Raw genomic sequence first — 25,049 nt, 5'->3', positions numbered from 1 at the left:
GTCCTCGACACTGGGCCCTGCCCTCGAGCTTCCAGGGGCGTGGCCGCGGCTGGGGTGGGCAGCTTCTGGAGGGTTCCACGCCGGCGTGTCAGGGGCCCGGGCGGGGCGGGCGGAGTGTTACCTGCCGGCGATGGGGTGCTCAGCCCCCTGCCATGCCTTCCCCAGGAAGCAAGGAGACCCCGTGCCCATCCAGGGAGAGGCACTTGCGGGCGAGGCTGTGGTTTTGTTTTCAGAAGAAGTGGTCAGTCCTCAAAGCCTGGCACGGGAACGTTCTGCCAGGCCTGCACCCCTCCCTGCGGACTCGCTCTTTGGCGCCTCGTGATGTGACTGAGAATGTCTGCCAGGGGCTGGAGCCGGTGGGACAGTGGCGTGTGCGACCTGGGCAGGCCCCGTGGGTGGGGGCCCACAGGCTGGGGTGGGGCAGCTCCTGTCACCCCCCTGCCCTGCCCCCCGGTGGAACACGAGAAAGGGAAGGTGCCGGCTGGAAACTGCGTGAAAATGAGCCGCAGGGGCGGGCAGGGCCAGCGGTCAGCCGCGGGGCGAGGGGACAGCTCGCGGTCCGACACCGAGCCACGCGGGCGCCGTGTCCCCGTGCGTGCCGCCCCGCTGGGACAGGCGATGTGAGGGGTGCGGGCGGCCCTGCCTGTGAACCTGGGGGTGTCCCCCTGGGAGTGCCCGCCAGCGCCCCGCGGGCTGTCCTCTTCCCAAGCCTCTGAGCCGGGCCCCGTGCGGACGGCTCCCTCGCAGCCCGGAGGGAGGGCAGGCCGGTGCCGTCCTCGCTGCCCACGCCCCGCGGGACTCCCTGGGGAGGATGTGGGGGTGGAGCCGAGGAGGGTCAGCCTCCGGAGTCACGGAGGGACGGGGGCGTGGACGGGGCGCCAGGCTCACCCTGGTGACTGGTGTGGCTCAGCCTGTCGGAGCCTTGGGGTGTTCACAGTGGAACCTGCTGGCCCCAAATTAGGGGGCCCCCTGGCCGAGCGTCTTGTTTGGGTTAGATCCTGCCACGTTCTAGTCTGTTCTCATGGACTTTATCATGGCACACGTGTGTCCCGTGTGTGTGCGTGTGTACCATCTGTGCATCGTGTGCATATGTGTGTGTCTCATGTGTGTGTCCCGTGTGTGTCTCGTGTGTGTGTCCCGTGTGTGTGTGTCCCGTGTGTGTGTGTGCACCATGTGTATGTGTGTGTCCCGTGTGTGTGTATGTGTGGTCACGGCTGTGCCTGGTCGAGGTCTTCGTGGCTTCCTGCGCGTTTACACACGTGCACGTGTAGAGGAAGAGGGAGCTTGTAAAAACCCCAAAGCCAGGAGAACGCCATCCTTTTGAGAAAAGGCAGGGCCTTGCGGAGGGCGTGCGGGGGCAGGGGGGGAGAGGACGGGTGCAGGAGGGGCAGCTGCCGGGGCCTCCTGGGGAGCAGGAGGTGGGGCCGCGTGACGCGGGCGTCGCTGAGGTCAGTCTGTCTGCAGCTCCTTCTCTGCGACCGTGGAGTTGGATCCTAGCAGGGCCTCCCGGTGCTGGACAAGCAGCTCCCGGGATGGGGGGAAGGGGGGACAGGGGGAGGGGGGTGCAGAGTGGCCCAGGCTCTGGCTGAGGCCTGGTCACTGGGGCTTCTAAGATTCCTCTTCGTTTGTCGTTCGTGTGGGTCACGGAGACGCCCTCTCTGTCCCGGCCCCGCCCTCCTGGACGCTCCTGTCGTGGGGGAACCTGGGTCCCTTCACTGAGTGGCACCAGGCAGACAGAGGCCCCCGGGACCCATGGGCCTGCGGGCATGCCAGGGGCTGGGCGGGCGTGGAGCACTGTCCTGCTGGTGCCTTAGGATGGCTGGGCCAGGAGGGGGCACCCAGGGGACATTCCCCCTTCCCTGCGCCCTCTCCAGGCACCTTAGGCAACGAGTCTGCCTCCTGATCCCCCACAGCTCCCACCTTCTCGCACCCGGACAGCAGGCCTTCCTGAGGCCTCTGCTTGCCAGAGATTTCCTTCTCTCCTCCCTCCCCCCTCCCTCCCGTCCTCCTCCCCCTCCCCCCTGGCTCCCCTCATGGCTGTGCAGTCTAGGCCTCACCTCGGGGCCCCAGGTTGCCTGTCCATCGGTGGGAGGGTCCCAGGCTGTGCCTGGAGTGGCCCTGGGCTCCCACCTGCAGTGGCTGCGCCCCCGGGGGGCAGGGGGGGCCTGGGGAGGCAGGGCTGGGCCCGGCCGCGTCCCCCTCTGGGCTGCTCACTGTTGTCCGTCCCGTCTCGCTCCTGGAGAGGCCGCGGTGAGACGTTGGCCTCGTTTTCCGATGTCAGTCGTGGGTGAGGGACCGGAGAGCGCCTGACCCTCGGGGAGGCCGCGCCTGGTCCCCGGGGGCCTGTGCGGAGGCCGCCTGGCGGCTCAGGCTGCGCACTCGTCCGTGGCGACCGGCCGGGGCCTGCGGCCTGGGCCCCGTGGCGTCCCCGCTGCGGACGAGACCCAGCGCCATGGGCCGCTCAGTCTCGGGCGAGTTCCCGCGTGTGACTTGCACCAGCAAAGCTGCCCCTCGAGGAGCACCCCCCTCCCCCATGGCTGCTGCCCACGAGGAGCGCCGTCTGTCCGTCCGTCCGTCCCAGCCCTTCCTGGGCCTGGTGCTCCGCTTGCCTTCCTCCCGTCAGGAGCGAGGGGCGTGGGAAAGCTGGGCCGCCCTCGCTGAGCCTGCATTTCCGACAGCCTCTGCCCCGAGACACAGGAAACAAACAAGCAGAGGAAGTGCTGCGGCCACGGGGGGTCCTGGGCTCTTCCTGGCCCTGCCCTGGCCGTGGCCCGGGCTGCACGGGGGCTGCTGCCTGGGCACCGCCTGGGCCCATTCCGAACGTGTGGGAGGCGGTGCCGGCTGGGAGGGGGGTGGACCGTGTCCTGGGAGGGCGGGGGGTGGTGTCAGCACTGGGAGCTGGTGGTGGGTGGGGCTGTGCCCGACCAGGAGGCAGGCGAGGCGAGGGTGGGTGCCCGCTCCGCGCTGGGCTTGGGGGTAAACCGAGGAAGGCTTCCATCCCGAAGGCCACACACACGGCAGAGCCCCTCCTCTGCTCCAGGGACTTGTCCAGGCCACAGGAATGGAGCGCATGCTGACTGAGGGTCAGGGTCCCAAGTCCTATAGCAGTGGGGGCCATTTGAAATGGGTTTTGACGAATGTATAGGAGTTTTTCACCAGCTGGTTTGTGGGGGCTGACCTTTCAGAGAGAGGGCAGAATATGACAGAGAAGGGAGGAAAGGGCCAGTGTGTGTTTAGATGGCCAGCAGGCTGCTGGTGAGGCAATCCCAGCCGGTGCTGGGCTCAGTGCAGGTGGGAGCCTGCAGGTGGCTCTGGGCAGGGTGTTGGGGTCCACCTGGGCCAGAAAGAGCAGGGCAGGGGCAGGTGGAAGGTCCCCAGCACTCGGGCAGGGGTGGCCTCAGGGGCGATGCCCCCACCCAGGGCCAGGGGCCAGGCGCAGGGCTGACCCGGATTCTGGTGGCGGCTGGAGGGCTGGTTCTCCGCTGTGAGCATCGGACCAGGGAGCCAGGTCCCACTTTGGGGGAGCTGGCTCCTGAGGGGCAGGTCCTGGGGTGGGGGACCCCCCAGGCCGGTCTGGGTGTCCTACAGGGTGGCACTGGCCCGGGACTGAAATGAAGAGCAAAGGTTTCGCTGGCTGGGAGTTTATGAGATGAAAGGGCGGGGAAAGGAAAAGGGGGAAGACTCCAGAGGAAGCCAGCACATAGCTGAGCGGGGCGGAGCCACTGCCCGGGACTGACCGCCAGCCCGCCCACACCGCCCAGGCCAGCCCCTCCTCGGCCAGTGCTCAGGGCGCCTCTGAATGGGCCTCCGGGAGGTGGCCGCCCCGCGCCCGCCCCAGCTCCCCCCGGGACGCCCCAGCTCCCCGGACGCAGAATCAGAGCGGCCCTGCCCCCGTGCGTGTGGGACACCGCTGGCCACCCAGGCCCTTGGGGGACGAGCCGCAGAGCACCGCCACCCGCGCCCCACCCCCAGGCCCTTCCCTGGACGGATCTGCGCCTGGTGCCCAGGTGAGGCTCCACCCAACCAGCAGCCTTCTGCCACGTGCGGGCCCCCATGCTGAAACCTGATCTGGGGGTGGGGTCTGCAGCCAGGAGGGGGGACAGGACTGGGAGGAGGGGGCTCTGTCCTGTGGAGGCAGCACTGGGGTCCCTGAGGCTCCCGGTCCCTTGCCCCGCCCGGCCCGCCGGAGCTGGGGCAGCTTCGGAAGACGGCCTGCTTTGTCTGAGCGTGGCTCCCGGCTGGCAAGCGCCTGGCTCGCAGATGTGGGCTTGCCGCCGGCTGCTTCCCAGCGCAGCACATTCTTTTGCTAAAACCAAGAAATGCAGAAAAATGAAAAAAATGCGCCGGGCCCATCCTGCCCCGGGGCCCCCAGGACAGGGCCAAGGCTGGCCCAGCTCCTCCCCCTCCACCTCCCAGGAGCGGTGGGGTCCTTCCCTGAGTCTCCCCTCCGACTTCTCCCACCTCCGTGGTGAGCGGTGAGCTCGAGGCTGCCTGGGCGGCAGGGGCAGGGGCAGGGGCGGGGACAGGGTGGCCGGCCCGGCCCGTGTCTGGGTCCTGCTGCCTCTGATTCTGCTGACCCGGCCGACGTGGTGGATTCTGCTGGAAGGAAGGGGGGCAAATAACAAGGAGAGGGGACCCCAAAACACTGCCTTGTGGAGAGCAAGCCGGTGGCCAGAGGAGTCGCCCGTGGCCAGGGTCGCCCGCTTGTTCTCCCGCCAGAGTCCATGGGCCGCTCTGGTCCAGGGGCTCCTCTGGGTCGAGTGGAGATAACGTCTGTCCAGGTTTCCCGTGGCTGGGGCTCTGCTGCCCGTCACACACCGTGTCGTTTCCGTGGATCCCACACGCTGTGGCCCTGGAGTTGTCTGCTTAGGATGGCGATGGCTTTCTCACCACGGGAGACACAGGCCCAGGCTGGTTTGCGTGCGGAGGGAGGGGACCCTGCCTGGTGGGCAGAGGCAGGGGCGAGGGTGGGCGAGGATGGCCGCGGGGGTTCCGGCCGAACTTGGAGCGTCCTGCTGAGGGTCTGGGCGTTCTGAGCGGCGATGATGCCCACAGATGAGGCCCATGGCTCCCTCCCCATTAGGTGGGTGCAGTTGTGAAGTTAGGCGCTGACTGTCAGATGTCCCTATGGCGGTAGGGGAGGCAGAGGCAGGGAGGGAGGTGGGAGGGAGGAGAGAGGGAGGAGGGAGGGAGGTGTGGAGGAAGGATGAGGCAGGGAGGGAGGAGGGAGGATGAAGGATGAGGGAAGGAGATAGGAGGGAGGCAGAGGCAGGGAGGGAGGAGGGAGGGAGGGAGGAGGGAGGGAGGGAGGAGGGAGCAGGCGTGGGGGAGGGACCTCGCGTGGGAAGAGTGTAGCTACAGCGGGACAGGGCCTCCCGGGCCTGGGAGCCTTCAGAACAGGGGTCACCTCGGCGCCGTGGGATGAGGCTCCGTCCTGGGGAGGCCGCGGCTCAGCTGTCCCCGCACGTCCTGGGCTCGCAGCCTGGAGCCCGTCCTCCGACGTCAGGATTGTCCTTGTAAAGTAGGCGGAGGCGTCACGGACCCGGGTGTTAACCCCGTGGAGCCTCCTGTGACTCCACAGCCGTGACGCTGAGCCGTGAGCCGCGGCCGTGCGGAGCGTGGCTGTGACGGTCGGCGCTCTGGGCGCGGCTCACACTCAAGGCCGTTTCGGAAGCTGTGCCTTCTCCGTCTCTGGCCTCCCCTCCCTGTGGTTTAAGGAAACAACAGGCAAAGGCGGGAAGCTGCTCGCGGTGGAGCTGGGGGGGTGGGGGGGCAGCGTGGCTGAGGGTGTCGGTGGCAGTGCCGTGCGGAGGGAGCACGGCCGTCCGTGGGACCCGTGGACTTGACCCCGAGGCCCAGGACCGCCGAGAGCTCCCCCACTCGCTCCTCCCAGGCCCCGTGGACCCACCCACAGACCTCACGGCCCTGTTCCCGCGCCGCGGCCAGTAGCGTGGACGGCGCTGAGGAGCTGGGACCAGTGCCGCCTCCCCATCGGCCCCAACTAGGCAGCCGCCTGGGCAGGGCCGTGTCTGGTGTGGCCCCTGTCGGCCCAGAGGGAGGGGCGGGTGCCGGAGCCAGGTCAGGACGGACAGGGCCCTGCAGCCGGAGTGTGAGGGGCGGGTGTGACGAGGGGCAGGGGCAGAGCACAGGGCAGTCAGCATTCCTGGGCGACCGAGTGATGGTGACGATCAAGATGCTTCTGGAATGCTCTAGGGGTGGGGTCTCGGGACCCGGCCACGTGCATCGCCCGGGGCAGACGCAGAGCCGTCCTGGCGTCCGTCAGTCTGTCAGTCCCGCTGCTGCTCGGTCTGTCCTTGTGAGGGGCGGTCCCCTCGCAGCTCGCAGCTCGCTGGGGAGGTTGAGTCCGGAGGCCTTGGTGATGGGGGAAGCGGGGGTAGTAGCTGCAGGGACAGAACCTTCTGGGGTTTACTCAGACGCATAAATAGGTCAGGTGGGGGGGGGCAGGGCACGCTCACGGCTGGGGAGCCCGTGTCCCCGAGGGGCAGGCCTCCCGACGGTCTGGGATTAACAGGCTTTGGGTCTAAATAGCACCAGGCTCTCTGCGTGGAGCTTGGCGGGGGAGGGAGGGGTTTGTGTAGCGAGGACCCAGGACCCGGGCGGCTGCCCTGCGGGAGGTGGGCGCCCTGAAGCCGCATGGGCAGGTCTGGGTGGGGCGGGGACCCTGGTGCGAGGCTGGGGAGGGCCAGCGGGAAGGGGGGCTGCCCAGGTGCACCCCGTGCCCCGTCCCCACAGGGCCCAGGTGGGCAGGACTGACAGGCAGGCCGGGACGTGGGTCGGGGGCGCGTGCCTCCTGTCTTGCTTTACTGCCCGGTCACATCAGCATCCGGGGAGCTTCCCTGTGCTGGGCGTGGAGTGGGCAGGCACGTGGGCATTGAGCATGTGGCACAGTGAGCCGTGTCCACAGGAGGTGAAGCTGGGCTGGACGCAGTGCAGACCTGAGGAGGGACACGTGGTGTGGTCCCGTGTTCCAGGGGGACTTGGGTCCCTGGGGACTCAGCGGGGGGGACGACTCAGGGAGGGGACCCGGGGGATCAGGGAGGGGACCCGGGGGACTCAGCAGTCCTGGGGCCTTACAAGCAGCAGCCCCCACTTTCTGACATGGGGAGCAGCCTCCCTTAGCTGCTGCGGGTGCAGAGCCTGCAGCTGGGGGAGGCGGTCGAGCCCCTGGGTGTGCTCCCCCCGTGGAAGGAAGGGCACTCAGGGAGCACAGGGGCTGGGCCAGGTTTGCTGTGATGAGGCCTCTCCCCGCCCCAGCGCCCCAGCCCCAGGTGCGCCCCACCCCTTGGCCTCTCCCCGCCCCAGCACCCCAGCTCTGGGTGCACCCCATTCTTGGCCCGGGTGCTCTGGGCGCCCTCAGCACCCCCAGCCTCAGGTGCACCCCATCCTCGGCCCCGGCCCCTGCAGCTCCTGAGCGGGCAGGGAAGAGCGTGTCCCGGGAGCTCCGCGAGGCAGGCGCCAGGCCGGCTCTCAGGCTTGCCAGGGGCTGGTCAGCCACTCGGAGACTCGCTGGGCGGGCGGGCACCATCCTGGGTGTGGACGTTGCCGGGAGACAGTCTGTGAGGGAAGGAATTCCCGGGCGCCTGCCCGCGGGAGGCGAGCCTCCTCCCAGAGGGGACGTCCTCGCGAGGGTCTGGGGCGGGAGCCGTTCGATCGCGTTTTCTGGTCCTCGTGTGACTGGGGAAGGGAGAGGGGCCGTAGGTTTGAAGGATCGCTCCCCGTTTGCATGAGGACCTCACAGACAGGGACCCCGAGTGCTGTGGGCCGCACACCCAGCCCGTCGGGGAGTGGGACCTCGGATGCTTCTAGAACAGTGGTCCTCAGCCTTCCTGAGGCCGCGCCCCTGTAATACAGCTCCCCATGCTGTGACCCCAATGTCATTGTTACAAATGGAACATAATTGAAGCAGTGATTCATCACAAAACAGTACGTAATTATACATGTGTTTTCCGATGGTCCTAGGCGACCCCTGTGAGAGGGTCGTTCGACCCCCAAAGGGGTCGGGACCCACAGGCTGAGACCGGGTCCAGGAGAAAGCTTTCCGGGGACTCGCAGGAAGGGCCTCGCGTGGAGCACGCGTGTGTGTGTGTGTGTGTGTGACGTGGGCTGTAAGAGGAGGCGGAGCCGGGAAGGCGTGTGCGTGTGCGTGTTCACCGCGGCCGCTCGGGAGCCTGTGTGTGGCCCAGAACGCGGGACGGGTTTTCACCAGGAAAGGCCCGAGATGGCGCCTCCTCCTCGGCCTCCACTGGCCCCTCTGGCCGCTGGCCCGTCCGCCCCGCCTCCCAGAGGCTGGTAAATGGCTCCTTGTTCGCAGACAATTAACAGAAGAATTGCAAAATGAGGGCTCGGCTGAAACACGCCACAGCTCCCGCACAAAGGCTGCTTTCACGGGGGCCTCCGCGTAGCTGGCCAGCAGGAAGGGCTGCTTGTCCGGGACGTGGTGTGTGAGCCTCACGGCCACAGAAAGCGAGAATCTGGAGCAGCAGCGAGAAGCGCGAAGAAGAAAATCGGCCCCGGGGGGGGGGGGGGGGGGCTCCGAGCCAAGCAGACCCACTCCCCGGGGTCTGTCCAAGGTGACCCCAGAGGTCCCAGAGGTCAGGGTCGTGCCCTGGGGCCTGGGACTGTGGTGGGGAGTCCAGACCAGGACCCAAGGTCAGAGCTCTTCCTCCTAGAGCCCCAGATTCCCCCTGAAGTGCAGCGAAGGGGAGACGAAAGGCTGGCTCGGGCTCCCCTCCGCGGGGAGCTCCCCTACTGACCACACAGCCCTCGGGGCGCCCTGAGGGCGGGGCCAGGACGCAGACCACAGATGGCAGACAGGAGGGCGGGAAGGAGGGAGGGGAGGAGGGAGGGCAGGAGGGAGGGAGGGAGGAGGGAGGAGAGGAGGGAGGGAAGAAGAAAGAGGCTCTCACTCTCACACTTTATCGTGGACACGCCTGTTGATCGGGGTCACAGGCGGGGCCTAGGCAAGTCCCCCTTGACCCCCGTAACGTGACCTTATTCTCATTAAAGGCCACATGGGCGTTCAGTGGCCATTTGTAGTTCACAGTGATTGACAGGCGAGTGAGGCTTATACCTTTGTAAGCTTTTGGGCGGGAACACGGGACACGGAAACGCTGACGTTCGTCTTTATAGACGTCACCTGCCCGACTTCGTTAGTGAGTGTGGCCCCTGCCCAGCGTCTCCCCGTGTCCACCATAGGCTGTGCCCTCAGTGCCCGGCCCCGGCGGACGCAGGCTCCGCACAGTGGGTCCCTCTTCCTGTCACTTGCACGCGATGTAAACAGTGGACAGCGGGAGCTGCGTCATCCGGCCCAGGCCCCCCACCCCCAAGCCGGAGCCTAAAATAGACTCACGGAGGAGCCCTGACCCCTCACGCCCGCACCCTCTGGTGCAGGAAGGGGAAGCCAGGCATGGCCTCCTCCCCACATCCCGGGCGAGGGAGCCGGCGCCCTGGTCCCCAGGCCAGGCCACCCACGGGCACCGGGAACCAGGGGGTGAGTGACAGGTCAGAGTCCCAAACACGGAGGACCCTGAGGCCGGGCCCCCCCGGGTGTGGCAGGGAAGGGAGGAGGTGAGGACGGAGGGCGTGGCCAGGACCACGGCCGGCTGTGTGGGGAGGTACAGGGACCTAAGGAAGCTCCTTGGGCCCCGATGGGGTCGGAGCTGAGGTGCGGGGGTCCCCGTGGGCATCCCCCACACTGCGATGCTCATCCCAGGGGGCTGCACCCAGGAAGCTGGGGCACTGCCCCAGGGCCCCCCGCGGACCTGGGGAAGGGCCCCTTGCCGACCTGGGGAAGGGCCCCCCGCGGACCTGGGGAAGGGCCCCCCGCGGACCTGGGGAAGGGCCTGTGCGCCCACAGTGGCTTCCCGTCCGGAGCGGAGACGGCCGGCCCTGCACAGGCCCCGCAGAAGGCGGCTCCCAGGAGCATCACCCTAAGTTCCCGCGAGGCTGGCGCCCGCCCTGCTCTAATGGTGCCCAGGCCCTGCAGCTGAGCCCAGAGCCGGGCTGGGCAGCCAGGCGGGCAGTCCTTTTAGAGACTCGCCACAGAACTGCGTGTCTGTCCGTCCGTCTCTGGCCTGTGGGTCCTCGAGTCCCGGGCTGAGAGCACCCTGCCCACACTGCGCCTGGCTCCTCGGCAGCGCCTCCTCCTGGTTGTCCTCCCGGTTGCCGCGTTTGGCTCTGCCCCTGGGCCTGGGAGTCAGGATGCCTGGCAGGGAGACAGTGCTCCAAGGGTCCCTCACCTCTGCAGCCCCTTCGCTCTGAGCCCTGAACCCCAGTTTTTGTCTCCCCAGAGCTGTGGCCTGCCACCGCCCAACCACGGCCTCCGCTTGGCCTCCGTTCCACACGCTCCACGTGGAAACGTTGAGGCTGGAGACACAGCGTGGTGTCGACTGGCTACGCGGCTTCTCTTAATGTCCCTGCTCTTCACAGCCCCTCGTTCCAGGGCAGAATGCAGAACAGCTTGGGTCTCAGTCGTGCTGTTGTGACTGTGGTGGTTTTAAACGTCCCCAGAATCCGTGGCCTAGAGGCCTGTCCTGGCACTGGCACAGCCCCTGGTGGATGAGCTTCTCATCAGTGGGATGTGGGAGTTTCTGTGGGATCCGTGGGACGCGTGGGATCCTGTGCGACACGTGGGATCCGTGGGACGTGTGGGATCCGTGGGACGTGTGGGATCCGTGGGACGTGTGGGATCCGTGGGATGGGTGGGATCCGTGGGATCCGTGGGACGCGTGGGATCCGTGGGACGGGTGGGATCCTGTGGGACGTGTGGGATCCGTGGGACGGGTGGGATCCGTGGGACGTGTGGGATCCCATGGGACGTGTGGGATCCCGTGGGACGGGTGGGATCCCGTGGGACGTGTGGGATCCCGTGGGACGTGTGGGATCCGTGGGACGGGTGGGATCCGTGGGACGGGTGGGATCCGTGGGACGGGTGGGATCCCGTGGGACGGGTGGGATCCCGTGGGAAGTGTGGGATCCGTGGAACGTGTGGGATCCTGTGGGACGTGTGGGATCCGTGGGACGGGTGGGATCCTGTGGGACGTGTGGGATCCGTGGGACGGGTGGGATCCGTGGGACGGGTGGGATCCGTGGGACGTGTGGGATCCTGTGGGACGGGTGGGATCCTGTGGGACATGTGGGATCCGTGGGACGGGTGGGATCCGTGGGACGTGTGGGATCCGTGGGACGGGTGGGATCCGTGGGACGGGTGGGATCCTGTGGGACGTGTGGGATCCTGTGGGACGGGTGGGATCCTGTGGGACGTGTGGATCCGTGGGACGGGTGGGATCCGTGGGACGGGTGGGATCCGTGGGGCGTGTGGGATCCGTGGGACGTGTGGGATCCGTGGGACGGGTGGGACCCTGTGGGACGTGTGGGATCCGTGGGACGGGTGGGATCCGTGGGACGTGTGGGCTGGGTGTCCCACAGGCAGCTGTGAAGGCTCTCGGCCTCTCCCCTGCATGACAGGGGCTGGGCTGGGTGGGTTGCACCTTCGGGTGAAGACGCCACGGGCAACACCGTGCTCAAGTGGGAAGTGACCTGAGTGACCAGCTGGGGGGGCGTGTGGGCTGTGTGCCCTCCCACGGCTCCCACGGCGGCGCTTGCTGGGAAGTGGCCTTGCCCTTGTTGGTGACACGGCCCTGGGTCGCCGAGCCCCCCACTTGCACGGCGAGGACAGCAGCTCACGCTTTCCTGCCGAGCGCTGTGCGGGGCTGAGGCCACGTGACCCTCGTGTGGCCAGGCGTCGGGGGGCCTGCTCCTTGCAGACAGAACAGTCTCCGCCCCTGCCCTGTCTCCAGAGCCACGTGGCCCCGAGGCCCTCGCTCGCTCTGTGGGGATGTCCGAGAGCCCCGCGGGACCCAGACCCTCGGCGCCGCCCTTCCCGCGGGCCTTCGCCGCCTCCTGCGCCGCCTCCAGCAGCGGCCCCGGCTCCCGGAGGGACAGGTCAGTGGGCAGCCGTGGCTGGGCCGTGGGAGGGTTGCCCGTGGCCCGCGCCATCTGACTCTTGTTCTTCCTGCGTCTGCTCTGACGCTTTGCCTCCCGAACAGCCCCGTGTCTGCCGAGCACCCGTGGGTGGACACCAGCCCCAAACCCACGCCGGCCCTGCCTGGGAGCAGCCGGCCCCCCCCGGAGCCTCCTGGGCCCCAGCCAGTTCCCGGGTCCCGGCCAGGACGGGCCCAGCCCCGGGCGGCCGCACCTCCCGCCCGCCGAGCTCCCGCCCGCCTTCCACGGCCCCGCGCTGTCGCTGGCGGAGTCTCCCGAGGCGCCGGGCCCCGCGAGCAGCCCGGCCTTCCTGGGCTTTGGCGCGGCCCCCGGGGGAGGCGGCCTGCCCCCCACGGAGGCCCCGGGGGCCCTGCGGGCAGCGGCAGTGACTGCGGACAATGGCTTCCTGCCCCCCTTCCTCCCGGGGGGGCCCGGGCAGCCGCCGCTCCCCGAGAAGAAGCGGGCCTCAGAGGGCGACCACTCCCTGGGCTCCGTCTCCCCAGCCTCCAGCGGCTTCTCCAGCCCCCACAGCGGGAGCACCATGAGCATCCCCTTCCCCAGCGTGCTCCCCGACTTCTCCAAGCCCCCCGAGGCAGCGGCTCCTTCTCCGGGTACGTGGGTCCCTCTGGGGGGGGCCCTTGGGAAGCGGGGAGCCTCTGTGCCGGGCCGGGCGCCTCCCACCGTCCTCCCCGCGGCGGCTGCGTGTCCCGGGAGCCTCCCTGCCCCTGAGAGGAGCACCTGCCGTGGGCGACCCCCTTCCCTCGGAACCAGGGGCTGGAGAAGTAACTGGTTTTGAATTAAGCGAATTCGTTTCCAGTAAGTTCTTTCACACTCTTACGAGCTCGGCACCGGGAAGCACGGCTCGCCTTGCTTTGTGCCCGTCTGTCTGTCTGCTTTTTTTAAAAATGAAGGAAGAACTCCGTTCTTTTTAAAATATAGAGAGACTTTTTATTGACTCCAGAGAGGAAGGGAGAGGGGGAGAGCGAGAGAAACATCAATGATGAGAGAGAATCATGGATCGGCCGCCTCCTGCACGCCCCACACTGGGGATCGAGCCTGCCCCCCAGGCCTGTGCCCTGACCGGGAATCGAACCCTGACCTCCTGCTTCATGGGTTGACGCTCAGCCACTGAGCCACTTGGGCCAGCTGAGCCCCCGTCTTTCTAAGGACGTGTTGTTGGATGTTCCCCGGACCCGACTTCCGTGTCTCACCCCCATTATTCAACAGCCCGTGCCTGACCCCCATCAGCCCAGGGGGGGACGACCCTCAGCCCCCGGGAGGTGAGAGCTGGTGACACAGCGCCTGTTTCAACCCCGTTTTACAGAAAACCCAGGTGAGAAGCAGGTGACGGTGAGCTTTGTGCAGGACACCTCCAAGTTCTGGTACAAGGCGGACATCTCCAGGGAGCAAGGTGCGTGCGGGCTCGGCGTCAGCGTGAGGCGGGGCCGGGGGAGAGGGGCCAGGCGGGAGGGAGGACTGGAGTCCCGGCGTCTGCAGGGCACACCTGCGATTGTCCACAGGGAGAGGCGAGTGCTGAGTGGCAGGGGCTGGTGACAGACAGCCCCTCGCTCCCACACCCCTTGTCCGGGCGCCTCGGGCAGCTCCGGAGTCCAGGCACCGTCGTGGGTTTTTGTTTTTAAATATGTTCTTATTGATGTCAGAGAGGAGGGGGGAGGGAGAGAGGGAGAGAGAGACATCCGTGATGAGAGAGAATCACGGATCGGCCGCCTCCTGCACCCCCCACACTGGGGATCGAGCCCGCAACCCGGGCCTGTGCCCCTGACCGGAATCGAACCCTGACCTCAGCCTGGTTCACGGGTCAACGCTCAGCCCCTGAGCCCCGCCGGCCGGGCTGCGTCCGTGGTTCTGGGCAGCTCAGTCCTGGGTAGCTCTTAGGGGAACAAGAGTAGACGAGCTGCCGCCTGGGAGCCGAGCGGGGCCCCGGGGGGAGGAGGCCTCCCAGCAGGACTCGTGGTCCCCAGGGCGCTGCTCCGCCCACGGGGCCTGCTGCCCTGGGGAGGCTGAGTCACAGCCACGTGGGGGTCCCTCCAGGGCGTCCCCCAGAGCAGAGGGCGTGTGACCGGCCAGGAGCCTGGAGACGCCGCCCAGATCCCAGGAATGACGTTCCCTCGGCTGCCTGGTGGCGGCTGAGAGGGGGTCGGCTTCGCTCGGTGGGGGCGGCCCCCGGCGGCCAGGCCGCTGTGCCGGGGCCTCAGCCTCGGGGCTCCCGGAGCCGCCGGGACCAAGGAGCTGAGTGGCTGCGGACAGCCCGGCCGGCTTCCTGGCGCAGCCTGTCCGTCAGCAGAAGCGATGGAGAGAAGCGGCTTTTCTCCCAGTCAGTGACCCTGTTGTCCTCCTGGGAGCCCGCGGCCCAGCCCCCTCGCGCCCTGCGCTGGCCTCCGTGGCCCAGCTGGCTCCGCGGTCAGGCCTCCATCCCGACCGCCACCCGCTCTGGTCGCAAGAATCCCCACGACTGTGCCCGTCAACTCCGGCCCTCGGCCCTCGGCCGCTGGACAGACGCTGACCACAAGTGCTGTCGGGCACCGTGTTCTAGAATATTCCACGTGGGCCCGTCTTCCACCAGAGCAGCCTTCTAGACCAGGGGCTGGGCTGGCGGGGCCGCCCCTCCTCTGAGGGGAAACCAGGGCTCCCCAGGAAGCAGGCGGGCATGGCCGCGGGCAGGTGACTCCCTGGTCTTGGGGTGGGGACGGGGCGGGACGCTGCAGGAGGACAGAGCAGGACACGGAGGGGAGGGGGCGGGATACGGGGCAGGACGCCGGGGGTGGGGGCACCGCCTGTCGCCGAGTCTCAGCCGCACAGCGCAGGCCCTTTGGGGGAGCTCGTCTCAGAGACGCTGCTGTGCGCCTGGTGATGTTGGAGCTGAACTCACGTCCCTTCTAGACGTTTATAAGGAGGCCGGTCCGACGGGCGCCCACGGGGTGGCGTGTGCTGCCCCCGGGCAGAGCGCTGTGGGCTGCTTTGTCTGTAGGGTCGGGGTGCGCCTTTCCGATCAGAGCCACAGGGGAGCTTCAGGAAGAGGCAGGCGGGGCCGCCAGCCCGAGTGGAGCCCAGTGGGCCCCGTGTGACGTGGGGACATGCTCCCTGGGTGCTTCTGAGATGGACGTAAACAGCTCAGGAGGGAGCGGCTGCAGGAAGCGGATGGGACACAGCTGTCCTGCGGCTGCTCTGGGCCCCCGAAGGCGCCTGTGGGGGATGGGGGGGCGGCCTCGGACGGACACTGACGTCGCTGATGCCATTTCCTGCCCCTCACTAGTCTGTCCTTTGCCCAGAGAGGGGCCCTGTCTTCGGGGCTGGAATTTGTATTTATGCTTGAAATCCCTAGTTTTTTCCTTCTCTCTCTTTTTTTTTTTTTTTTTTTTTTTTTTTTTTTTTTGTAAATACTAAACCCTATAGAAGAAACTCTGAATTGTTACGAGAGAAACTCTGGCTGTGTCTGGGCAGCATCGGCCTGAGGGTGCCGTCACCCCAACACGCCCCTCTTCCTCCACCGTGAGCAGAGGACTGGGTGCCAGGCCCCAGCAGGGAGGGGTATTTTTAGGGAACAGTTACGAGCTAAATGCCCCCGTCACCCAGGAAAGACGGAGCCCAGACGTGCCAGCTCCGCTGTCGCCCGAGTCGGTGCTGGTCCTGGGAGGACTTCCCAGCGTCCAGGCGCGCACAGCCACCCCTCGGGCCTGTCTCGGAATTTGTATCAACTATTGAACCCTGAGTCACACCTCAGGGCAGGTCTATGTGGATGGAAACCTTTCCTCCTGTGGGAAGCTGGTCCCCCGCCCCCTCGCACCCCAGGCTGTGTGCTCTGGGCCCTGGCTGCCAGCCGGGGCTGCGTGTGGGCCTCACGGCTACTGGTGGCCACTGGACGGGGGTCTGTGACCCAGAGGGAGGGGCCGCCTCTCGCATCTGTGTCCTCAGATGCACCGCGTGTCATCCCGGAGACCTCCCCCAGCGGGAGCTGGCCCTCACCCACTGGCCCAGGTGGCAAGAGGAGAAGAGGGCCTTCGCGGGACATCACGGGGAAGAACGTGCACCCACAGACCCTCGTGCCCCCCCCCCCCCCCCACAGCCATCGCCATGCTGAGGGACAAGGAGCCCGGGTCCTTCGTCGTCCGGGACAGCCACTCCTTCCGAGGCGCCTACGGCCTGGCCATGAAGGTGGCCACGCCCCCACCCTCCGTCCTGCAGCTGAACAAGAAAGGTGGGTGCCGGCCCCCACATCCTGGTTCTGTGCCTGCCCTCGCGACGCGGCGCTCACAGGTGCCTTCTTGGTGTTTGTCTTCTCGGGGGCGTTTTATTAAGCTCGGTCCTCGTGCGAAAAGGAAGCTTAATTCTTTGTAAGTTTTACTTCCTCATTGAACGGTGGCCCTCCCCACTGTCCAGGGATCCGATGGTTGTCCCAGGTCCCTGCCAGGCGCTCCCCCCGTCCAGCAGGGGTGTCTCCCCAGCAGGCGGCCCGCGCCCGTTTCCTTACATAAAGGGCACACTGTGTGCACGGCGCTGCCCTGCCCCAGGACTCATGGCCTGGCGGCTGCAGGCGTAACCTACCCTTCTCAGGCGAGGACAGCACCTGCCTCCTGCTCGGGATCGAGATGGCTGCGTCCACATGTGTGTGGATGTGCCACAGAGCGGCCTCCCAGCAGCTCCTCGCTCTGACCACGACTACCGCCTCTTCCTTCTGACCTCCGCCTCCTCCCTCTGACCTCCGCCTCCTCCCTCTGACCGCCACCTCCTCCCTCTGACTCCGCCTCCTCCCTCTGACCTCCGCCTCCTCCCTCTGACCACCGCCTCCTCCCTCTGACCACTGTCCTCGCTCTGACTGCCGCCTCCTCCCTCTGACCACTGCCTCCTCCCTCTGACCACTGTCCTCGCTCTGACCACCGCCTCCTCCCTCTGACCACTGTCCTCGCTCTGACTGCCGCCTCCTCCCTCTGACCACCGCCTCCTTCCTCTGACCGCCACCACCTCCCTCTGACCGCCACCTCCTCCCTCTGACCACTGTCCTCGCTCTGACTGCCGCCTCCTACTCTGACCACTGCCCTCTCCCGCCCTCGCGCCCAGTGTCTAACGCTCTTCCTTTCGGTTAACCTCCTCCGCAGCTGGTGACTTGGCCAACGAGCTGGTCCGGCACTTCCTGGTCGAGTGCACCCCGAAGGGCGTGCGGCTCAAGGGCTGCTCCAACGAGCCCTACTTCGGTGAGTGCGGGCGTGGCCCAGCGGGGCCTTCGCTCCCCAGAGCGTCCCTCTCAGCGTCTCCTGTAGTCCCGCCTCCCAGGCTCCTGTCCCCCACGCCCGCCCCTGAGTGAACAGGGTGCAAAATGGCCCTGGAAAGCCTGCTCCACGCCCAGCAAACGCAGAGCCAGGGCGGCCGGAAACGCGGGGGCAGCAGAGACGGGCCGGCCTCTGTGCAGGCAGCCCGGACCCCGCAGGCCTGTGGGGTGGCCCTGAGCACTGGGCGAGGCCTGGGTGCTCTCCCGCGGCCCTGGAGCCACGTCCAGAGACCCGGGAAGGTCGCCGCCCTGACTGGCGGACAGTGGCTTACTCTTACGAAGCCTGAGGACCGTGTCTGCCGCGAACCCTTGCTGCTCGCACCCCCCCTCCCTGTTTGCTGACGTTTTGCACAAAGTCCCCCCACAAGGCAGCGCGTTGGCTGTGGGCTCCCCGAGCGGGCAGATGGGCGGGCGGTGCCTGTCGGGGCCCTGCTGACCTGTCTGCCCCCCGCAGGGAGCCTGACGGCCCTGGTGTGCCAGCACTCCATCACGCCCCTGGCGCTGCCCTGCAAGCTGCTCATCCCCGACAGAGGTACGTGGGGGGAGGGGGGGAGGGGGGCGTCGCCACGGGGTCAGCCACGCGGGGTCAGGACCCGCCAAGGCCCGGGGAGAGCCGGCGCGAGGTTTTACCCACCTGTCCTCCGGGCTGAGCCCTAGAGAAGGCTGAGTGGCCGACCAGGTCAGGGACAGGAAGGTGGCCCCTTGTGCCCTCACCAGCCGCCGTGACACCAGGCCTCGCAGAGGCTCCGGCAGCAAAGGCTCCGGCTCAGACCTACAAATGCCGCCCTTCGAGCCGCTGACCTCACCTGTGATCCCACCGTCAGCGGAGCGGGGGCACTGCGGGCTCAGGGCGCTGGGCGGGCTCTCGCTCCCTTCGTGGGTGTGAGAACAGCTACGGGCACAGGCAGCAGCGCACACGCCCACGCGTGTCCAACCCCGTGTCCCAGCTCCGGTCACGTTACTTTATTCTCTGCCGTGAAGACGAATTCACAGCCCAGGTCAATGTCGTTTACCTTGTAGAACTCACTAGAGGCCGGTGCCCGGAGTCGTGTTCAGGTGGGTCCCTCGGCCCGGCCTGCGGGGATCGGGCCGAAACCGGCTCTCCGACACCCCCCGAGGGGTCCTGGATTGCGAGAGGGCGGTTCTCGGGTGACGCACCCCGGAATCGGGCTCCCTCCTCTCTGGTTCCAGTGCGTCACCCGAGAAACGCAGCTGCCAAGTCACCGCAGCTCGGCAGCTCCTGTGCTGAGCGCTGCCCCCTGGTGGCCAGTGTGCGTCATAGCAACCGGTCAGACGGTCTGACAGTTGGAAGGTCGCTCAGGCTGTGATATAGGTAGATTTAGGCCCACGGTTTCCCACCGGTGCCGCGAGGTTATGGCGCACACAGCCCTGCCTGTGGCCTGGCCCGGCCTCTTCTCCCCGAGGCTGTCCAGTGACTGGCCAGCCACCCAACAGCAGCCGCCGTGTGAAGGAATGAAGTCACACCCATTGCTCTTGGCAGGGCGGCAAAGTACATATTTCTTGCTGAGCCACAGAATGCTAGCCCTTACTTTGTGTGCCGTGAGACGGAAAGGCGGAACATCGCTGCTGTGAATACACTCTGAGGTTCAGAGTCAGGACGCCCCATGCTGGCCGGGCCCGGCTTTTCTCAGATGGGGGGCCGGCCTCGGCTGGACGGCACGGCCAGAAGCTTCCGACCGCCAGGCAGGCAGGCCGTCCGGGCGCTCGGCCGGGCTCGCGGGTTGTCGGAGGATCCCTCCTGGCTCAGCGTCTCAGCACCACGGTGTCCCGCCCCTTCCGCAGACCCGCTGGAGGAGGCCCCGGACAGCCCGCCCCAGACGGCGGCCAACTCGGCGGCCGAGCTGCTGAAGCAGGGCGCAGGTGGGTCTCGCCCCTCCCCCGGTCGGGCGGCGGCGGAGTTTGGGGTCCCCTCGGGTGTCTGGGGCTCCTCTCCTCTGCATGCCCGACGGCTCCTTCCACGTCACGGCTGGAAGGCGGCTCCGCGGCTGGAAACGCGCCTGGGACTCCGACGTGGCCCAGCTCGGGGGGTACGTGCCACGTCTGTGCTGAGCCTGGGGGAAATGTCATGAGACAGGATGGGGGGCCTGCCCTTCTGGATGCCACTGAATAAGCCCACGCTGCCCCCACCCACCCGCACCCCAGGGCGACACCCCCCACCCGGCAGCCTCCCCAGAGCCCTTTCATAGACCTAATTTTTATAGAGCAGTTTTAGGGTTACCGCAAAATGGAGCAGAAGCCACTGGGTTCCCATAGAGCCCTCCCCCTGCACCCCCACCCCCAGGACTATAAACACCCCCACCGGGTGGTACAGGCCTCGCGGCTGAGGGACCTGCACCGACGCGTCACCACCAGGTCCACGGACTCCGTGAGGGCCCCTCGGTGGCGTTGAGGGGGTGGGACAGGTGCACACGGACAGCCTCAGCCTCCCGCCCGTCCTCCCAGCGACCACCGTCCATCACCGCCCGCAGCTCTGCCTCCTCCAGGGCGCACACGGGTGGAATCACACAGTGTTTGAGTTTTTGTTTTTATTGGTTTCAGAGGGGAAGGGGGAGGAGAGAGCGAAAAACATCCACCATGAGGGAGAACCATGTGGACGCCCCACGGTCCCAGCAGCGCTGGCTGGAAAGACCATCTTTCCTCTGCTGGCTGCCCCCACCCCTTTGACAGGGTTGGGGCTGGGTATGGGGTCCAGGTCCAGCTCTGTCCTGCTGTGGGCCTGTCTGTCCTGCCATGGGCCTGTCTGTTCTGCCATGGGCCTGTCTGTCCTGCCGTGGGCCTGTCTGTCCTGCCGTGGGCCTGTCTGTCCTGCCGAGGGCCTGTCTGTCCGTGGGTCTGTCTGTCCTGCCGTGGCCTGTCTGTCCTGCTGTGGGCCTGTCTGTCCGTGGGCCTGTCTGTTCCTGCATTGACACCACGGGGCCTGAGGCTGCAGCTCTGTGGCGGCTGCAGCGGCGCCGCGTCTCCAGCTCCCCATCCCATACAGCGTGGCCTCCCTATGAACTTAGGAGTCCGTGTCTCAGTGTCTACAAAGGAACTTGCCGGGGTTGTTTTAATACTTTTCCTGATTTCAGAGGAGGGAAGAGGGAGAGAGAGAGAAACATGGATGATGAGAGAGAATCATGGATCGGCTGCCTCCTGCACACCCCCTGCTGGGGACGAGCCCACCACCCGGGCATGTGCCCTGACCGGAATCGAACCCGGGACCCTTCCGTCTACAGGTTCTATCCACGGAGCCAAACCGGCCAGGGCAAGGGATTTAGTTAAATCCTCACCAAGGAGTGAGGACATTTTTCCCATTCATTTTTAGAGAGAATAGAAGAGACGGGGAGAGAGAGACAGCGATTGTTCCAAAACACAGGAGAGGCCTGAGTTTCTGTCCGGAAACCTTCGTGCTGACAAGACAGAGAGATGAGGCGGGAACATGGGCTCCAGCAGGGCCGTGAGGGGGTGCCGGCTGCACGCCCCCCTCTCGGGTGTGTCCTTCACTCCGTGTGGCCGGGCCCAGGGCCAGCGTGGCGCTGAGGAGGGTCCCAGCCCCGGGGATGCCAGGCGCACGGGGCAGTGTTCATTCCCCGTCGGCCTGGGCTCCGTGTGTGTCTGGGTCACTCGCTCTCCGGGCCTTGGAATTGGGCAAGGGCAGCCTTCGGGGCACCTGGCACGGCCACAGGTTGAGTCGTCCTGAGCCCCAGGCACCGGCCCGTGTCCGACGCGCTGACCATGCCCCCGTCCGCAGCCTGCAACGTGTGGTACCTGGGCTCCCTGGAGATGGAGTCACTCACGGGCCACCAGGCCGTGCAGAAGGCCCTGAGCGCCACCCTGGCCCAGCAGCCGCCACCCCTGTCGACGGTCGTGCACTTCAAGGTGTCGGCCCAGGGCATCACCCTGACGGACAACCAGAGGAAGTGAGTGGCGGGCAGGGCGGGCGGGCGGGCTCTGCTCACACCCGGGCGCGCCCCTCAGGCCTCCCCTGGCCGTGCTGGGTCACCCCAGGGAGAGCTTCCATCCCAGAACAGCCAGCGCTCCGTCCGCGCCCCCGTCGTCCCTGGACGAGGGGCTGGGACCCCAGGACCTGGAGGATGTGCGGGTGCAGGAGGGCTGGGCCGTGACCCCGGCCAGGGCAGGGGGGTCATGGTGGTTCTGCCAGAGCCCGGCAGGCCCGGCGCTCACGGGGCTTCCAGGGGCTCCAGCGTGCTCAGCCCTTTACCGTTCACCACGTGCCAGCGCATCTGCCATGGGGGCGCCATGGGCGGGTCCCCAGGGACAATTCCTGCCTGTGCCCCCAGCCCCCTACCCGCTCCACACACGGGGGCCGGCCATGTCCCCCGGGCCCGCCAGCGCCTCACCCTCCCCCCCCCCCCCAGGCTCTTCTTCCGGAGGCACTACCCCGTGAGCAGCGTCATCTTCTGCGCGCTGGACCCGCAGGACAGGAAGTAAGAGCGGGGGTGCCCTGCGTGTGTGCGTGCGCCCGCGCCCCAGCCCGCACAGACGCTGACCTAACTGTTCTCTCTAACCTGGCAGGTGGGTCGCGGACAGCCAGGCGTGCAGGTGAGCCCCGGCTTCCTCCCTCCGAGGGGGTCCCTGGGAGGAAATGGCTGCCCGGGGCCAGGGCTTGGGCATGCGCTCGGGCAGGGGCTGGCTGGCGTTGAGGGTGGCGTGAGCTGGCGGAGCTGGGGTGACGGAGACGCGGTGCCCGGTGTCCACAGGTTCAGAGGGACCGGGTTCATGCCTCACTCTGGGGCGGGCAGTGTGGGGCCCTGCACGCCCACAGGGGGCTGTCCCCCACCCCCTGCCCTAGGATTCCTTCTTCATGGTCCCCCTTGTTTCAGGGTCTGACCAAGTTCCCGGAGGCCAGCGGGGTCCCGGGTCTGGGTGGGTTCGAGCCCCAGGCCCTGGCGGCAGCTGGCTGCGTTCCAGGGGGTTGGGGCGGGGGGGGGGGGGGGGAGATGTGCAAGCCTTTGGGTGACCTGGGCCGCTCCCTCCTGGGTGGGGACGGCTGGACTCACAAAACCCCTTCATTCTTCTAAAAAGGAGAAGGGCCAGCCCGAGGCTGCAGATCTGAGGAGCCTCCCCATGCCCGTGCCCCCAGGGTGTGCAGTGTGACGCAGGTGTGGGGACCGGGGTGGGGTCGGCGTGTCAGTGGCGAGCACCGTCGCTGGTGTCGGCCCCCGCGTGGCCCGTGCTCCCAGCATGTGACACCCAAGAGGTTCAGGGCTCAGGACAGCGGCCGGGTGCCAAGCGGGCGGCCCTGACCTGCTCCCACCCCCGGGGCCCTCACTGCAGAGGCGGCGGCAGCCTCGGGCCGCGGGGTTCGCGAAGGCGCAGCGGGGCGGGCAGGGGTCCGCGTGGCGCGGCCCTGCAGGTCTCTGCCCGCTCACCGTGGCCCTGGCCGGACAGGAGATGGACCCTGACCCCGCCTCTCTCCGTAGAGTCTTCGGGTTTGTGGCCCGGAAGCAGGGCAGCGCCACCGACAACGTGTGCCACCTGTTTGCGGAGCACGACCCCGAGCAGCCCGCCAGCGCCATCGTCAACTTCGTGTCCAAGGTCATGATCGGCTCCCCGAGGAAGATCTGAGCCGCTCCCGGCCGGGCCCCTGCTGGGCCCCTGGGGTGACCCCGACACCTGGCTCCTCCGGCTTCCAGAGACCCAGCCCCTTCCCGAGACGGACACGTCCGCGCGTCCACAGCTGGGCCTTCTGGGCAGAATTGGGCACCGGGGCACTGCCCAGCTCCGCACCCGGGACATGTGTGCAAACGCAGGCTCCCCATACAGGGCCTGTGGGAGGGGCCACCTGCCCGTTCCGCCGTGGCCTGAGGGGCCGCCAGAGTGTCCCCCACTGTGGCCGAGGGCTCCTGTGCCCCCGACGCCCAGGGCCTCTGCCTCAGCAGGTTCGCACCTGTGACGAAGGTCATGCAGGTGGGCCCTTGGGCATGAGGGCACGAGAGGGGACGCGTGGTGGGCTGTGAGGACAAGGGCACCTCCGTGGCCAAGAGCCCCACCCGCCTCGTCACATCGGGTCTGAAGGTGCAGGAGGCCGAGGGGAGAAAGGCGGAGACGGAGGTGAAATGCCGTTTCCGTGTAACCTGCACGGTGTCAGCTGCAGCCGCCGTGCCCGCTGTACCCGCTGTGCCCGCTGTACCCGCCGTGCCCACTGTGCCCACCGTGCCCGCCGTGCCCGGGGCACCAGGACAGGCGCCGTCCTTCCTGGGGCGGGAGATTCTAGAGGGGGGACGTGCTGAGCTCTGGAAGCTCCCGTCCCGCCCCTCGTCCACGTCTGCGACTCCTGGAGGGGCGGCGAGGATCTCTCTCGTGGATGTTTGGGGCCCCCTCCCCCCTCGGGCATGTGCCATGGCCGTGGCGGTGCCGGGCCCATCGCCCGATCCGCACGTGGTCTCGGTTCAGGAGAAGCTGGTGGCCCTGCAGGTGCCGTCCCAGTGACGTCCCCGCCTCCTTCCTCCGAGCCCAGCCCCACAGGCTCCGCCTGAGGCCGGTTCTCTGCTCCAGGAACCAGCCAGCGCCTCGGGCGAGAGGCTGGGACCGCGAGGGCGGTGGGCCCCGGGCAGCTCCCACCAAAGCACCAAACGCAAGTGCCTCATTCCTGTGCCAAACTCCGCCTGGGCCCCTGGGCGGCCTTCCTCCTCTTGTGCCTGTGGCCGCAGGGACTGCTGGGCCCAAGGCTCTGGTTCCTAGGAGCCCCCATGGTTCCTGCGGGAATTGGGAAGCAGACGGGTTGGTGCTGCCCCCCGAGGCCTCGCCCCCTGAGGGCTCACACCCAGGTCTGACCCAAGGCTGCAGGGCCAGCCCTGACCTCCCAGATGAAGATGGACAGGCCTGCAGAGAAGCCAGAGCCAGACGGTGAGACGCGCAGCCCACGGGAGTCACGGACCTGGGCCTCCCTCGCAGCCCCCGTCCTGGACGCCCGAGAAGCCGGGCACCTTTGCTCTCAAACCGACAGTCGGCGGCAACGTGCCCTCCCCACGGTCACGGGCGCCCAGGCTCCCAGGAGCCGGCCCTGGTCGGTACGACAGGCCTCCTCGCGTGTCACACCTGGGGGTGTCGGGCCCTAGGTGAGCCCCGCCGCCCGCCCGGCTCAGCCTGGCAGGACCCTTCCCCCGGCTCCTGGTCCCGGGCGCCGGCGGGCACAGGGCACTGTCCTGGGCCCTCCCGGCAGTGTGCCCCTCGGGTGTCCCGGCCGGGGTCCCCTAGCCCCTCATTAACCAGTCACTGCGCCCCTCAGTGTTAACCTGTAAGCCCGAGGCCCCGAGGCCCTCACGTCTCCCGTGCCTGCACGCCTGGCGTCCGAGCCGCCCGTGTTGTACAGTGTAGCCAGGTGTGAGCGGCTGCTCGTGCGCCGTGTGCACTCTGCTCCCTGCATCTCTCTCCGGAGTATAATAAACATTAACGTTGGTAACCCGGGCCGTCTGCTTCCTGTGGGGACCGAGGGGGGGGGTGCGGTGTGTGCGTGACACGGACCGGGGGGGGGACTGTGCGTGACATGGACGGGGGGGCTGTGTGTGGGTGACACGGACGGGGGGGGACTGTGCGTGACACGGACGGGGGGGGACTGTGCGTGTGTGACACAGACGGGGGGGCTGTGTGTGCGTGACACGGACGGGGGGGCTGTGTGGGGGTGACACGGACGGGGGGGGACTGTGCGTGTGTGACACAGACGGGGGGACTGTGTGTGGGTGACACGGACGGGGGGGACTGTGTGTGACACAGACGGGGGGACTGTGTGTGGGTGACA

The 25,049-nt window shown here is 67.7% G+C and overlaps 1 protein-coding gene across 1 annotated transcript in view; it reads left to right on the top strand.

Annotated features, from left to right (window-relative positions):
• Nucleotides 1–24,713, top strand: part of TNS3 (tensin 3) — a 102,697-nt gene extending 77,984 nt beyond the window's left edge. The window contains 12 exon segments of the mRNA XM_036327197.1: nt 11,820–11,964; nt 12,069–12,165; nt 12,167–12,614; nt 13,328–13,414; nt 16,088–16,219; nt 17,118–17,213; nt 17,742–17,819; nt 19,091–19,168; nt 21,039–21,207; nt 21,667–21,735; nt 21,824–21,850; nt 22,732–24,713. Of these exon segments, the coding sequence (XP_036183090.1) occupies nt 11,820–11,964; nt 12,069–12,165; nt 12,167–12,614; nt 13,328–13,414; nt 16,088–16,219; nt 17,118–17,213; nt 17,742–17,819; nt 19,091–19,168; nt 21,039–21,207; nt 21,667–21,735; nt 21,824–21,850; nt 22,732–22,876 (1,571 nt within the window). The 3' untranslated portion in view covers nt 22,877–24,713.
• Nucleotides 24,714–25,049: the final 336 nt, after the last annotated feature.

This window comes from Myotis myotis, unplaced genomic scaffold (genome assembly GCF_014108235.1).
Source record: "Myotis myotis isolate mMyoMyo1 unplaced genomic scaffold, mMyoMyo1.p scaffold_m19_p_11, whole genome shotgun sequence".
Lineage (NCBI taxonomy): Eukaryota > Metazoa > Chordata > Mammalia > Chiroptera > Vespertilionidae > Myotis > Myotis myotis.
This window is presented reverse-complemented; position numbering and strand designations above follow the sequence as displayed.